The 18,081-nt window shown below is 29.6% G+C and overlaps 1 protein-coding gene across 1 annotated transcript in view; it reads right to left on the reverse strand.

The window, feature by feature from the left end:
* Nucleotides 1-1,866: 1,866 nt before the first annotated feature.
* LOC142319629 (ceramide-1-phosphate transfer protein) overlaps nt 1,867-18,081 on the reverse strand; it is a 28,086-nt gene continuing 11,871 nt past the window's right edge. The window contains exons 3-4 of the mRNA XM_075357140.1: nt 8,041-8,216; nt 1,867-2,525 (exon numbers count right to left, since the gene is read on the reverse strand). Coding sequence (XP_075213255.1) covers nt 2,403-2,525; nt 8,041-8,216 — 299 coding nt within the window. The 3' untranslated portion in view covers nt 1,867-2,402. The remainder of the gene's footprint in view (nt 2,526-8,040; nt 8,217-18,081) is intronic.

Genomic DNA, 18,081 nt, shown 5'->3' on the forward strand with positions numbered 1-18,081 from the left:
CCGGCAGGTCGACCTGCCATACCAGATATTATGCCGGCAGGCAGGAAGGCTCGTTTGAATTACAAGGACACTCACCTGGGCTGAGTCATGCTTAACTGCAGATCTAGCCCAGGTAAGTAGGGGGGAAAAAAATGGAAGGAGAAAATTTGCAGCACCTAAATTTGCTCATTCAAATTGCAAATATATAAATACTGCATTGTAAAATACAAAACTATTGCATTGAAATATATCAGTATATTTTTTTATTGACGTACAGAATTTCTCACAACAATTTTAAATTCACATATTTAATGTTAAATAAATTATTATTTATTTTTTTAAACTAACCTTTTTCCACATTACAGATTGCAGAAATACTCATATATCAGGGGAAATACTATTCATATAATATCAACAATTTATAATCTTTATGGTTTTTTACCATTTTTTTAATGGTAAATGGTGTTTCAGTTTAATTATGGTCAGTACACTATTACCATTTGCTGTAAATCTGATTCCAGTTGATAAATGGCCCAAGTAACAAAACGCTCAGCTTAGCTATGGAGAAATTTTGTCAAATTAATGCAGAGATTTTTTTTTTAAAACCAAAGTGAAATAATAATCAGTATAAAACTCTTTAAAAAAATTTACAGTTGAGAAAAAAATACTATAGTTGTATTAAATAAAGATATGAATTGTAAAAAACATTTAGAAATATTTTATTAACACCGTTAAAATTTTATACAAAACAAACATTTTATCTTAGAAGGGATTAGGAGGTCTGGCTTAACAGATACTATTTAGTTATTAGGCTTACTATGAAGCTATCAGATATGGCCACAAAATTAAAGGGTCATATGAATGATTGACTTCCCAAGATTCTACAGGTTCTAATATCCTTAGGATAAACTTAACAAGATCAAATCTGTACTTACAAAAATAAAAATGGAAAAGAAGAACATAGGAATAGAGTTTAAAGAGAAAAAGTGGGTAGTGTGGATGGACATTCTACTCTCAGAGTAACTGTCATATGAGATAAACTACTTACTTAGAGGAAAATATAATGCCCAACCGAGGCAGCAAACAGCCATCCTGCCTACACTGGATAGGGCAACTTGATTTTGCATAGACAGCTTAAATGTACACTGCAACAAAAATCTATTTTCCTCAAAAAATGAAACAACTACCTGGGAACAGGTATGCAGGGTTTTCCTAAAATACAACTTCACCCATCTTCAGAACTATGAAGCCTTTTAAGTATCTAAATAACCAAATTCAATTCTGAAAGACCTCTATTATACAAAAGGCATTAAAGTTAGGTATCAGCTAAAGTTTGAAAATAAATACTTTTCCATTCTAATAGAAAAAAATGTAATTTTCTATAGACAATTATTACTGTTCTATGAAGATTAAAACAATACACATTTTGACACAAAATAAATAAAATACTTAATTCATATTTGACAAGTTGTTCCCCAGAAATTTCACCTCGGTTTGAGTGTGTATTTATATATGTATTTGTAAGAACACACACATACACATATGTATTTTGTATGTATTTTTTAGAACTAAAAAGAGTGATTGAGGAAGGGTATATATTTTCAAGTGATATATATTTATAAGCATTCAAGCGGTGTTCTCTCATTCAAGCAGCTAATTTGCCTTTATAATTATCTGAAATAAGATTGCGAAAATTCATACTGAAAAAAATTTATGATCTGGGGAAAATTAACCAAAATACAAATAAATAATTTTTGATTTATACATTTCAAGCAAACAGATAAACATATCTATCTGTAGAGATCTTTTTAATTTCTTTTATGTCACTGTTTTGATAATGTAGCATTAACAAAAAGAATTCTCATTACCTTATTTTCAATAATTATTCTTTAGTTTGATTAAATCATTTATTTATCAGTTTTTTTAGGAACATAACATACAAACTACAAAAAAATAGAAATTATAATTAACATGTTTTCACTATATGTCAATAATTAAGAGAAACAACTGTTCACAATAATTATTATAAAAACAAAAAAAATAAAGATAAAAGCTACTTATACAGTTAAAATATACAATATGAAATAAAAATTATAATTGCATTATAAAATACATAACATTATAAAATTTAAATAACGTAAGAAGAAAGTTGCCAGAGCTCATATCATTTGTGACAAATCTATAAATACTATTCAGCTACACATGACATTCAAATGTTAAATTTATAATTAATTGTATAACTATACATCTTTTATTCAATTAAACTTAGAAATTAAAAATATTTTTAATGTACTTTTAACAAAGACTCTGTCACAAAAAGTAAGTTTTACTTACATATTCTGTAACAGAAGACAACCAATAACAATAATACTGAGCCTCAAATTTATCTTAAAATGCTAAGCATAAATGATAAAAACAAACTTTCAAGGTAAATTGAGCAAGTTTTTAAACTGAAAGTAGGCTTCTGTTCTATTGTAAACTTCATTTGTGGCCTCCAACATAGATGGCAAACATTCCAGTGCTGAATCTGAATTTTCTCCACAAACCTGGAAAAAAAAAATTTAAATAATTATTGGAGTAAAGAAGAGTACTTAATAATTTAAGTATGTAGTTATAATACACAAATATATATGTAGGTTTGAGTTTCTTAAACTATGGATTGTCTTGAATAAGGAGTAAAGTTTTGGAAGGTGTAAAATATAGATAAAATGACAACAATATAACTTACATTTAATAAAGTAATTTCAATAGGTCTCTTTAAGTTAAACTTCAAGTTAGGATGCACTGTCCTGTATGCCATTTCAATTGATTAACTACTGGCTAATAACCACAATAAACATATATAAATTTAATGGGACAAATAAATTAAACTCTTGGAGAATTAGTCATACATTATACTCGTAAGATATTAAAAAATGTACTGTCAATTGTTTATATAAATTAAATTTTCCAGCTAACTTGATATATAGTTGGCACTTAAAACATTGAATGAGTTAGTACACAGTTATCAAAATGTAATTTGAACATATGCATGCTTAATAAACATTATAAATCAAATTATTCACATGGTGGTGTTATCTAGTCAGGAAATCTATAATTTGTTTAAAACATAAACAATTTGTAAGGTCCTTTCCAAAGTTATATTCTGATAACTGAATTACAACTAACTTTTTTAAACAATCTTGTAAAGTTGATATCATGTTAACAAAATCTTAACTTCTTAAAATCTTAACAGTATATTTTTAAATTTTAATTTACAGCTAATCAGTAATTTAATAAGCTAAATAATTTAATTTAAGAATTTCCAATGAGTGATTCTGTTAACTTTATATTTTTCATATGCAAAATAATTCTTTTTTTGTTTTAAATTAGTAATATAAGACAATTTGTAGACAAAAGAAAACAAATGATGGAAAAAAAATTATTTTTTGAACTAATAGATAGTAAAAAACACTATATCAATGTCCCAAAAGTTTAATTTATTTAAACTTTCATAGTGGCATTGTCTAAAAACAAAATATAATTAAAAACCAATAATTCACATTTTTCATCCATAGAGCAACAGTCAACAATCAAGTCAACAGCAACAACTAGTTTGGTGATCTAAGGAAATAAGTTTAATGAAACTATCTGTTATTATTTCTTTTATAATTTAAGATGTCAATTATTGTGAAAACTGAGGTGAAATGAAAATAACAGTCTATAATAATCTATAACTGATGATTTTATATTGGACCTTTATAAACTTAAGGTGTTTTAATTTTTATGAAGAAGTTATCACTTAAAATTATAAGGCTAAGTTTTATACAACTGAGATTATTTTCCCCCATATTTAACATCAGAGAAATTTCTCATTGTTAGAATATTCCTTTTTTTTTAACTAAAGTGGCTGTAATCTTCTATTGATTTAGGTACTAGTATTGGTTATATCTAATTGTTCTAATATTTTACTATAAACACTAATTCTGTGTCAACAATGTTAAATTACACGACATAGAAAATAACACACATCTTCCTTTTAACAATTTCTTAATTTTTGTTGTAGATACGTGTGCTTGTATAATATGAGTTACATATTCTGCATTTACTCAATATATATCTTGTAATTAATTATTTGTAGAGGAAAATATTAATGGAGGATATTATGGTTCTGGAGAAGACAATAGATTACCTAATTGGAGGCATCCCCCTACGTAGGTTGATTGTCACTTTCCTCATCCTTCATTCCTTTTTTTCTAAGGTTACGTGCCATGGGAATTGGGTAAGAAGCCCTGGTTACATCAGTAGCACCATGTTAGCATCTTCTGGTAGCTGCCAGAACAAACACTTACATTTGCAAGAGAATAATGGGATAAAGATTCAGTGTACCTGTCTAAAGTCTTGTCTTCTATCCAGAGTGTCACAAAAAACCAAACTAATAAATAAGATGCCTACTGAAAAAAGCCAGACCTGCTATTCCTGTCCTAATCAATCTGTAGAGTGTAGGATATTATAGTTTCCCCAATTAATTATTTTATTCTGAAAGATTGAAAATATACTTTTTAAATTCTATTAAATAAAATATCTCTAATAATAAATTACAATACCTTACTGTCTTGAAAAGAATAACAAATAAAAACATACTGAACTGAAGGTTTAGACATAATACAAATATAATTATTCTATGATTAAATTTTTTTTTTCTATAAACTTCTAAAACAATATAAATATACATATTAATAATCTTAAACAGCTTATAGCTAATTTTATTTTTGACTAAATACATCTTCTAGTTCATAAAACACAAAAACTATGTGGACTTAATTAGTAGGAAACAAAGAATCTTGAAAAATAAACTCTAACATTCTTAATAACTCGAACAACACACAGTAAATAAAGCATAATTTTGTACTTCAGTTACATTGGCTTTTGTTTTGTAGTGAACAGACTTTTTTTAATAAAATAATTTTTCTGATAGACATACGAGGTGCGACAATAAAGTAATGAGACTGATGTGAAAAAAATGTTGCTTACCGTTTTAGTCATGTTTCATGTTGTCTCCTTCAAAGTAGTTCCCCTCTGATTGCACACACTTATTTCAGCGCTTCTGCCATTGATGGTAACATTTTTGGAACTCATCTTCTGTAATATCCTCCAAGACCCTCGTCACAGCGTTTTGGACATCTTGTGTTGTTTGAAAATGGTGTCCCTTGACCGCCATTTTGACTCTTGGAAATAGAAAAAAGTCGCACGGAGCAATATCTGGTGAATAAGGTGGCTGTGGTAGTACTGAAATTTGTTTAGAGGTTAAAAATTGCCGTACTGACAGAGCAGTATGGGATGGCGCATTATCGTGATACAGAATCCAATTATCAGCAATGTTGGCGCAGACACGAAGAACTCGTTTACGAAGTCTTTCTAAAATTTCTTTGTAGAAATATTGGTTAACTGTTTGTCCAGGAGGCACCCACTCTTTATGAACAATTCCCTTGGAATCGAAGAAGTACACAAGCATGCATTTCACTTTTGACTTTGACATGCGAGCTTTTTTTGGTCTGGGTGATCCCTTTGAGCACCATTGCGAACTTTGGCGTTTTGTCTCTGGATCGTATTGAAAAAAACAACCTTCATCGCCAGTGATAACACAGCTCAACAAATCTGGATTGATTTCCGTTTGCTCTAACGGATCGGCTGCCACATTTTTCCGTGTTTCTCGCTGTTGAGATTTTTGAGGACCATTTTTGCACAAATCTTTCTCATACCAAGATCTTCAGTTAATATTAGACGAACTGTTTCTCGATCAATGTTGAGTTCTTCTGCAACCATTTTCACGGATAATCTTTGATCAGATCGTACGATTTCACGCACCCTGGTCAAGTTGACATCTGTCCGTGAGGTTGATGATCGTCCACTGCGGTCTTCATCTTTAACATTCGTTGGCTGCCTTCACTAAAAATTTTCTGCCACCGAAAAACTTGAGCTCTTGACATAATCTCCACTCCAAAAGCCTTCTGAAGCTTACCATAAGTTTTTCGTCGCGTTTTCACCCAATTTAATGCAACAAGAAATAGCATACCGTTGCGCAATATTTTGCGGTTTCATTTCTGTGACGAGAGACAAACACGTGTTCACTTATTACAGCACAACTTACGACTGAGCAGTTGCATCAATGTGCTGCTTGGACTAGAAGTAGCTTATAGACCAAGGTCAAAGATGGTGTGTGCCTACACAATCTGCAGGGTTGCCACATCTTGCAAAGAAAAATCAGTCTCATTACTTTATTGTCGCACCTCGTATATATATTATATTTATATACATAAAATAAGCGTATTCCCAAACAAAGTAAATAAGCAGCATTGTTGAATATAAAAATACAATAACTTTTATAACTGAATATCTGCTAATAAGATATGATTCTTATGACTGATCAAGATTTATCAAATTCAATAGTACAGAAGTAGATAAATCACTGCAATTGTTGCACAAATGAATGAAAAAAGTAAAGTAAATATTAATATAGTCTAATGTAAGATCAAAATTATTAATAATCAGTTTCATCGAGTAAACAATGATCTATAATGATGAACATAGACTTTTTATAATTATGATCTCTTTATTCTCATTAAACAGAAAAAAATGGATAGCGAAAAGATGAAAATCTATACTTTAAAGTTACAGAGAAAATATTGTATAGCAGAATAATATATATATATATATATATATATATATACGTATATTATGACTATATATAATTTCCTTCATATATATATATATATATGAAGGAAAACAGAAACTGAATTTTGAAAAAAAAACTGGTAACTTTTATATTAATATGGCTTGTCTTCTTGAAATGTGTTTGAGGGAGGGAAATGCCAAGGTATTTCCCTCCCTCAAATACATTTCCAGAATTTTTTCACTGTTGGAACACTTCCTGGAATTTTTTTGAATAATGTCTAATAGAAAATTTTCCTTACTCTCTTCTACTGTTTAGCCAAGGCTGATTCAGTTTAAATATTAAAAACAAAAAAAAAAAACAAATTGCAGAACCCAGTTCAGGAGAGCAGATAGGAACTGAAAAAAAAAACAGTTGTTGCATGTTTCACCAAAAATTTACCGATACAATGACGTGCAAGTGGTGCAGCATATATAAATAGCTGACCCACACCACCGGCCATTCCATTTTAACTGTCTTTTTAAACACTACACTATCTACAAATAATACTTTTTGATGACATCTACCTCTTGTGTTAGAATGATTTTGTTACATTTTTTGTTTTGTAATTGCAGTGACTTTTCCCATCTCCTATTTTGATTATGTATTGACTTCAATTATATTATAACTGAATATCCAAAATTTCATCATATGTTATGACATTTTTCAAATTGCTTTAGTTATAATTTGACAGATCGAAAACCACCAGATTGTCAACAGTGGATTTTTCTTTTTGTTTCTCCATCATCAGTTGTGGCATAAATTTTAAAATAATGTTCAGTATTTTAGTCAAAATGAAATGACAGATTTTCCACAAATGGCCACTTCTGATATCTGATGTAAGTTAACACTTTTTCCTCATAATTGCAAGAAATTTTCTAACATTTTGATTTTGGTAGAACATAAGATTTTTCATTGTTTTAGACTGTTATTTTGCTTAATTCAAAAAAATAAGATCACTCATAACGTAGTCATAACTCATATATTCATCCTTATAACATTTAAAATTTTTAGCTATAATTTCTCCAATTTAAAATAAAATTTAACATACACACACTCTGATACTGAACACTCAGTGTGTTCAGCACCCTTTAACTTTTTTATCAAGAAAATTATCACAAAAAACTTAATACAACTTCATTCACACAAATATAAAACCAAAAGTAAAAATCACACAAACTTGTAGGCAGTATGAGAAAATTCTTAAAATGCTGCTACACAGCATCACAACAAAGTGGATGTCACTAAACAATTGCAATCTGCCTCTTTTTCTCGGTAACTTTATAGTCAAGTCTTTTATGTAAAGGTACACATGTATACACACAGCACATACACATGCAAATACACACAGTAAGAATAGAGAGACTTACTCTCTTAAGAAGAACTTCTCTGGTAGGAAGAACATACATAGCCATAGCTGCCCCTTTTCTAACTAACCACGGATGATATTTACCCAAAGTGTCTTTATAAACTTCTTGTCCAACATTATTAGTATTCTCATGGGACTGCAGTTCACCAACTCTTTGCAAGAATTTCCGCAGAAAGTCTACACAAAATTGAGTAATAAAAACATAAAAATATAAGGTAATGAAAATAAATTACAGTTCTCTTATATTGAATAATGCAATAACAATATGGCAATTTTTAAGGCTTCTTTTAAACTGAACCCAGACAATCTCTCAGCAGAAGTATAAAGGCAATACAGGCCAAGAAGATTTATGATATTGAAAGCTAGGTGATAAATTGAGATCATTTTAGACTTAGGTTTATCTTACTGAGGTATAACCAGATCTTGGGATGCAGCTCAAGAACACATAATATAAAAATAAATTCAATAAAAAATGAAAAAAAAAAAATAAATTCAATAGAAATGGAATGAAGGATACTTGCTACTTGTAAAAAGCATGCACACATGTACTGTCCTCAGGTGGAATGGGTTAGTTAGGATATGAATATCAAAGCGTATTCAGGAAATAAATTTTGTTCATATGGAATAGCTGCTGGCTGTCTATCCACTCTGACACTATCTGTCAATAAAATTTGCAGACAATTATTTACATTTTTTAAAGATTAATGATATTTTCTTCCCAGTGGGGATTCCGGTTTCTGACAAGTTGTGAGGAATGAATAACAATCTAATTTGCAGTTACTAGATTTCGATAGGAGCGTCACAACGGCAACTGAGAATTTGTTAATGTTTAAGGGATTATTCATGATTATGCTTTTCACATTATACTTAAACAATGATTACTTCCTATCAAAATTTACTACTATTTACACCTTTTTTGACTACATTTTTTCTTCTTCATACATTTAAAACATCTGGTAGAATCATCAGTCTTGTTCATTCATGTTTTTCAATAACTTGGATTTCAGTGGATGCTAATTATAACATTAATTTTAAATATATATATATAAATAAATGATATTAGCTGATTAAGAAATTAATTAGTAACAAAAGAAAACTGCATGCAATGAAACTGCACCCAATATTGTTTAATTAATAAATCTAGAACTGGCTCATTAAGTGGTTTTGCCACTGCAATTTTATCATTACTGTAAATTCCATTTTCAAAGACTTTATTTACTGAGATGTCCAGACTTTGTGGAACAAAAGGCTGTAACTTAAACATTCATTAAAGAAACACAGTGGTCTTCAAACTTCAAAACTTAAAAATAGGGAATCAAAATGTTTGATTCCCTATCAGAAGATAAAAACAGAATAAACAGCAAAATAAAAATTTATATCCACATCTAATATAATAAATTGGAAATAATTTTGTCATTTAGTAAATTATAATAGATTTTGTCATTTATAATTATAATAGATTTAATAGAATTATAATAGACAATTTTTAAATATAGATTCAATTTTGCGTGAAATTGTAGAGAAGGAGTCAACTAACAATTTTTATGTTATTTACTCAGAAAACCCAGGTGGCTGTTTGTTGAATGGTATTATTAGCTATATGGTCATGATGTTGATTTTAGGTTACATTATAGGTTACAATCATATTACTTAACTGGGATTCAAGCTGTATTTTTTAAATTTGGATAAACTAGAGCACAGAATTCAGCAGATTAAATTAATGCAAAAGCTTCTTAAGGTGGTTGGTTAGATCTCCATCTATTATGAGTTAATTAATTAATTAGCTAATTAATGAATGGTGACAATTTTTGTAATTTTCTGTAGACTTCATCTTACAGATAATGTTCTAATGGATAACAAATGATACACTACAGTGCAACTATATAAAAATATAAAATTGTACAATGAGAAAATCTGGTCATTTTGTTAAATCATTAATATAAATTAAATAATATCTAAGCAATTTTTGCTTTAAATCTTGAAAAATATGTTAATTAAGAGATTTGAAATTCTACACATATTTGGCTACATAATATATATCTCCCAGATTTGGTGTGAAGGGGGCATCATGGTAATCATACTTTTTTTTGTTTTAGCAGATTGACTTTTTTTAATCTTATTGAATAACACTGCACCAAATTTGGTCATGTATTGAAATAAATAGTTACTCTGATAAATAAATTTTTAGGCTCCAAAAAAACAGTGGGAATAGTACTTAAAATATCAATTTTTTAAACTTTACTTTTCAAAACTGAAAATCTATCTGCATTCTAACATAGAAACAGTTTTTTAAAAAAGGAGGGGGTTCCTATAGGACCCGACCTAAGATTAAACTTTTTTTTATAACCTCTGATATATCATCTGTTTTTCAAGTTGCAACTGTTTTATAAATTTTATATGAGCAAGGGGGAAAAATGGAACCCAAATCTTTCCAATAAAAATTTGGATTCTTTTTTTTTGTAACAGTTTTATAATTCTGATGATACAAACATCACCTGTTCAAGGGATTCAACTTCTTTTACCAAGAATTTTGAGTTTTTCTCAATTATACTTTTAATATTACATAATTTGTAATGTAAAAATGTAATCTAATCAAGGAAATTAGTTAAACTATGTAATAAATATAAAGAAGTTCACTGACTATAAAAAGTTTTTCTGCAGACCACTGGTTAAAAAACAGTACATTACATGATATGTTCTTGTCCCAATGGTTTTTCCACTGTTTGAAACATTGTTTATATTTTTCTGAACTAATACTGCTATGCCTCCAGCAATTTTTCTTAACCTCTTTTATATCCTGAAAATGCTTTCACTTTAGATTTTTCTACATTCTTGGGAATAAGAAGTCACAGTGGCTAGTCGGGCAAGTAAGAGGGGTGAGAAACAATTTTCTTGCTGTTTTTCATCAAAAACTGGTTGATTTTCAATGCTGTGTGGGCAGGCACATTTTCATGATGAAGCAGCCAGTCTTCCTTGATTCCCACAATTCAGGCCATTTTTTCTAACTGCCTCATGTAATTGCTCAGCACTTGTAGATTGCATGTTGGTTCACTCTGGTGCTCTAGGGAACAAATTCAATGTAAATAACCCCTTTGATGTTGAAAAAACAAATGATCATGGACTTCACATTTCATTTCACTTGGTGTGCTTTTTGTTTGGTCTGAGTGATGAAGCTGTCTTCCACTGGCTGGACTACTGTTTTGTTTCAGGGTCATAGTCATAACAGCAATATCCATCCCCTGTTATGACTTTTGACAAAAATCTGAGTCAGTTTATGACTGCTTTTTTAATTCCTGGCACACTCTGACAGTTCTCCCTCGGTTATCGGAAAGCAGTTGTGGAACAACTTTGCCGCAATACATCTCATGTTCAAATATTCAGTTAGGATCCTCTAGTGTGAATTTCAAGAAATTCCAGTTATCTCCTCCAATTTGTCGATTGTTCTGTGATGATCGAACATGATTTTACTGCATACTTTTGAACATTTCTGTCTGGACATTGAGGGATGACCTACATGGGGGTTCATCTTCCGGAGGCATTTGGCCACTTGTAAATTCTTGCCTGACTTAAGAGCTTCCTTGCCATAAGTTTACCAAAGCATTCAAACTATTTTTGCTGCTGTTCACTTTAACAGGAAACAGAATTTGATGTTGACATGTTACTTCGTAAAGTCTGCTATCGAAGAATTGTAGAGAGGAGGGGCTAAAGAAAACAATCACTCTGTTTGCTGCAATGGTTTCTTGTGAATACTACCTGGCCAATTGAGTAGGCAGAGTGCCTAGCAGGAAAAGATATCTAGTGGGAGAGGGCAGCACTGCCAACTCAACTGCCTACAGAAAATAATTATTTTTTTTGGGAATCCCTGTATTGTAATACGGGGATATTTACTATAATAAGCTGGTTGAATTTGGTGCAGTGTAATTCAACAAGCATAAAGAAATAATTTACTAAAAAAAAAACAAAAAAAAAAATATATATATTATATAAATAATAATAACAATTAACATAAGTATTATTAGATAGTATAAGAGTGTCATATTAAACAGGCATACATAAAATTTTATATATATATATATATATATATATATATATAACTTTTATCAAAATGGAAATGTACTGAAATAAGCTTTATATCCTTTGATAATATAATTTAATAGATAATAAATCTGTTATCAATAAATGTTATACAAGTTAATAATAAATAAAAATATCACACCACACTTCAACATACATTTTCTATATACTTTTTCTAATAAATTTAAAAAGAACTTTTTAATTTTAGATTCTGTATTACATTTTCTAAATATAATGATTTAAAATAGAAAATGGATTATTTAAGATTTAATAATTGGTTATATTAAACAAAAGAACAGAAGAGAAATTTTCATATATTCATATAGGTGCATGCATCTAAGCATGAACATGGAGAAATATGTTCATGTATGAATATATAAATGTATGAATATACATGCTTTATAGAATAATTTAACAATGCATTGAAAAATGTACAGCACAAAAATGTTATGTCAAAAAAGAAGGCATCGCAAAAAAAAGTTACATGATATTGTAGCAAATTTTTGTATTCAAAATTTATATGAAATTATTCAAATACACAATGTATAAAAACAAGTTATTGTAGAAGCTTAGTCATATACTAATATAAATTATGTTGTAAATTCATATGCGATATTAAAGTAAGGGACACACATTATTACACATTCAAAATTATTACATTGAATTTTATAACTTTTTTTGTAGCAAAAATTATTTATCCTAATAGAAGGTGGACCTTATAGGTTTTCTCTAATATACAAATAATTTATCAAACGGAACTGTTTTGGTAATAAACATTTAATATTTTCAAAATTGATAGAGCAGTCATTTTGAAAATAACAATTTTTTTAAGTAAACATTTTGTTCTCAGCTGACAAACTATAGATTAAAAATCTTAAAACCAACAAAGAGGTGGTTAGTTTCTTGATAGTAAATGCAATATTTTAATAAATTGGTCCAGGCATCCAGGAATAGGCAAAATCTATAAATGGACTGAGAGATGGCCAATAAAACATCTTCTTTTAATCAATTACAGTTAAATGAGATTCTTTGTCTGAAAATTTCATAAAATGTTAATTGGTTAACTTTTTTTTGTAAATTAAATCCTAGTGACTGGAAAAGGCATAAGAAGAAAAAATTAACTAACATGTAATACTAAATAAATCAACACAGCCAAGCTCAAACGACAAGCTATTTTTTTGAACTATAACGATGTTTGATGTTCAGCTGGAATAATGATAAATCAAGTTTGGTTGATGTGTTTAAAATTTTGTAGCAAACTGATAAAAGTCAGAATCATACTACAATCTGTATGCGAAAGCTCTTTAAAGTTAATACTTTAGCATTACTGTGACAGTCAAATTGTTTTAGAACTCTCTTTGCATATATGGTAACTGGTACTTTTAATAAATAATGGGTACAATTTGCTACCTGGAAGGTCTAAAATGTCATGAAATTAATAACATTATCACTACATAAAAGATACTTCATATTTGTATGAAACACAAAGTGGTGCATGTAAGATGACGACTTACCCACCAGTAACAACCAATTTTTGTAAGTGATGCAATAATATTGTCATATAAGGCAATAGTTATTATCATCATGTTACCTGGTTAATTTTACTGATCAAAATAAGCACTATTATCATCATTCTTACATTTTGTTTCTAATGTCAACCAATCAGCTCAAAAAAAATAAGTGTTCTGTTTAATATCTTTTATGTAGTTAAGTGTACAGTTTGCCAAACAAAGTGATAACATGAATGAAATCTTAACTGAAGACAGACTGATTTATTATACATAGCAAATCTTGCAAACAGAAATAAAAAATTTGACGTGGACACCACATTACTTTCTTGTATGCCTATTAAATTATATATACACATTTTTTGCTGTACTTCATTTAAACTTATTTCATTTGAAAGTGAGATATGATCCTCTAATTCTTTATTGAAGTGGACAGTTACATAATTGCTGAAATATTAGTTATTTTTATTAACATCAAATATACAATTATAAATTCAACAATCTTACATGAAATATTAGAATAGTAGGAGTAAAAGTCCCTTTATTATTCATATTACTAGATCAGTATCATTTGCATCTTTGTGAGTTGCTGATTAACAAAAATTTCAGATTTCTGGTGTGTCGGAAAAATAAAAGTTAATAATAATTAAACTAATCCGTTTAGTGAACTCCTGTATACTGGTTAAAAATGTTAATTTTGACCTTACAGTGAAAAATATTCAGCTTTTATTATTGGATTATTTAGTGAATAATCAAAAATGAAAAAAGAGAAATAACATGAAGAAATGAGTCTCAAAAAGATGACAAGTAGATTAATATGAAGAGCAACAAAATGTTAACAACAAGGGAAGAATAAAAAAATTAAGAGAAGATGATAAATATAAAAAGGAAGCAAATGTTGCAACCAAAAACAAAGAATAAATGGGAAGAAAATGTTGCAAACAAGGAAAGAATAAAACTGTTACGAGAAGATGATAAATATAAAGAGGAAGAAAACATTAAGATCAAGGAAAGAATGAAATGATGAAGAGAGGATGATGAATATAAAGAGAAAAAATTTGAAAAGTAGAGAACGTGTACACAAATTAAAATCAGAAGAATTATATCAAACCAAAGAGTGATTAAATGTTTGGCAACAAAAAACAAATGAATGATATGATGATCAACTCCAACTTAGGTAGAATATTTTCTGACAATAAAAGAGAAACCATGAACTAAAAGATAAGAAATTTTTGCAATTTATTAAAGAGCGAGCATGTATGCCCCAGTGTACATGTTGTTTTTGTGAGGGTCTATTTTTTCAGTCACTCTGTAGTTAACTTTAATGTAGATAAAATTAAATAGAAATTCCAGATTAATTAAATAAAATTAAACTAGAAAATCCAAAAATAATATATTCTAAATAATAATTTTCAATTAATATTACGTAATCAGATGTCCATTACATACACACATGTAATAATGGCTATTAAATTATATATACACATTTTTAAAAGTACATAAATTTTAATTGACTAATAACTTCTGATTTTATTCATATCACGGGTTGATAATTATTAATAAATCAATATATTTAAATTAAAAAAAAGGAGATAAAGTTGGATTTGATCGACATGCCTTCCCCTTGTAAGTCCAAATATTTCATTAATCAAAATTCTATTTGGCTATAACTCTGGAACCAATGAAAATAAGTATCGCTTATGATATATCATTGAAAAGCTTTAAATGAGGGCTTATTACTGCAGTTAAGAAAAAGTCAAAAATCAAAATTTTTTGGGGTTTTGGGCTTTTTATACATGAAAACAGTTACATAAGATTATTTTTTAGGGCAGGGGTAACTTATGATGAAGTTTTATTGTAAAATTATTATTACAAGTTTTAAAAATTAAAGAAAAATGTTATTAAAACATTTTAATAATATTAAAAGTTTAAATACTCCAAAAAACATTTTGAAAAATCAAAAAATCTGTATATTCCAACTCTGATCAGTTCCCCCACCCCCAATACAGCCCCAAAGTATTTTTTGGGTCGCTTACATTACTACTAGTACGCCTAGGAAAACATTAAAAACAATTTGGTTAATAAAAATGCAACAAATAAAAACATAGCTTTTTCGATTTTTGGGATAAATTAAAAAAAAAAAAAAATGGTAAAACAAGCTTGCACCATGTACTTTTTTTTGAGCGAAAAACGTTTTCGTGTTATCATCGCCCGGAATGAAAGCTTTCATAAGGAATTACAATAAGATAATATAATCAAATAAAAAATATAAAATTCAACTAAAAATAAAACTATACAAACTCTGAAAGGGGGTTAAAGGGCCCCTTCTCGGATAACAGAATGACTAAGAACTATAACTAATTTTAAAAAACCTGTAACTAAACTAAAAATCTATAATTAACAAAATTATATACCTAATGTAAAACTAAAATATTAAAAATGAAATAAAACTTAAAACTAATATCACTAAATACTTAACTAATATCACAAAGGACTTATAACTAATATCAGTCAGAATTTTAAAATAGGATAAAATTTATTTTAAAAAAATATATAAATAAAAATAAAAAACACAATATAAAATTAATATAAATATAGTATTTCACAATATCCAAGAGGAATGTAAAGGGACCCCTTCTCGGATAAGAGAATAAAAAAAAAAAAAAACACAGAAAAAAATAAAAATAAAACAGACACTATAAACTTTACCAAAAACAAAACCATAGACCGCAATATTTAATTATAGTTATAAGAGCAGCACGATGCTAAAACTGAAACATCGGTCTAAAACTTTGTTGTCATTGCCCAAAAAATGATGGCTATTTCTGGGCAATTTAAATTTACTATGCAAAGCCGCATAAAGAATGCAAACCACAAGAATGTGGTGCACGGTCATATGACAATTGCATTGTGCGCATAGTGGTGCGTGACCTGCTGACATTAGGTACTTATGTGTGACTCAAGTATGGCCTAATCGCAATCGACAGAGGACCACTTCCTCACAATGGATTTTTCTGTACGAGGAGACCCAAGGCAACACAGAATGTTTAATGTCCCGGAGTTTGTTATCAACGGTGGCTGTCCAATCACCTTGCCACTTTGCTCGAAGAGACTGTTTAATAACAGTCTAACTGTTTAATGAAGAGATGTAATTAATAAAGTCCAAAATAGCAACACGAGTGGTGAAGGGAGGTTGATTACAAGCCTCTTTAGCAGCGGAATCCCCACTTTCGTTACCTGGAATTTCCACGTGGCTAGTAATCCAACAGAAAGTCACATCTGTGTTGCGATGATTCAACTGAGCGATTGCATTATAGATTTCTGTGATCAACGGATGTCTAGAGTAAAAATCTTGTAAAGCTTGGAGGGCACTACACGAGTCACTACAAATAAGGATATGACAGTACTTAAGGTTAATGATATTCAATGCCTTATTTATAACGTACAATTCAGCTGTAAATCTTAGGCACACCAAACATGTAGATTCTGCTATAAGAGTAAATGTGCTTCCAACGGTATCATTCTATTTTGAGCCATCTGTGTATACTATTGCGTCTGCGTTTATTTTGGAGAGAATATGATGAAAACTTTACTGAAAAACGATAGGTGGTGTTGCTTGTTTGTTGTATGTGGTAAGATCAAAAATAAAATTTATAAGGTTGATTCTCCATGGAGGATATGAACAGTGATATGTTGGAAAAATGGAAGGTACGTCCATGTTTAAATGATGTAGTAACTGCGGAGTATGTACACCCATAGACACAATATTATGTGGATGGTCTTCGTTTCTCTGTAAACTAGGATTTGCAACAACTGCGGTAAAAGCCGGGTGATTTGGTTGCCCTTTAACACGGACAAAGTAAGATGCTAGAAGTTGGTCACGTCTATCCCAAACAGATGGTTCACCGCACTCCACAAGTATGCTAGTGCCAGAGCTTGATCTAAAAGCACCTGTAGCAAGACAGAGAAAAGCATGGTGTACAGCATCTAACATCATCAGTGCGTTATTACGCGCTGAAGAGTAGGCACTGCAATCATAATCTAAGTGGGAACGAACTAAGGAATAATAGAATTGCAACATACTAGACCTGTCAGCTCCCCAGTTTGTGTTGCTAAGAACTCGCAGCATATCTAGCAGTTTGGAACATTTCGTTTTTAATGTTTGATGTGATTGACCCACATAAGACAGTTGTCAAAAAGCAAACCTAAAAACTTAATACCATAAGAGATAGCAATTTCCTCTTCATTCAGAAAGATTTGTGGTATAAAAGGGTCCCACAATCGAGAAGACTACAAATTTTGTTTTTTCAGATGAAAAGGTGAATCTGGTAACCAAGGTTCAAGATGAGATATTGTGTTCTACAATAGCCTTTCTGCTGTGAATGTTGAACAGGACGTGATATAGATGGTAAAGTCATCCACTAACAACGAACATGAAACAGGTGGTTACACACATGCAG

Source organism: Lycorma delicatula, chromosome 1 (assembly GCF_047948215.1).
Source record: "Lycorma delicatula isolate Av1 chromosome 1, ASM4794821v1, whole genome shotgun sequence".
NCBI lineage: Eukaryota > Metazoa > Arthropoda > Insecta > Hemiptera > Fulgoridae > Lycorma > Lycorma delicatula.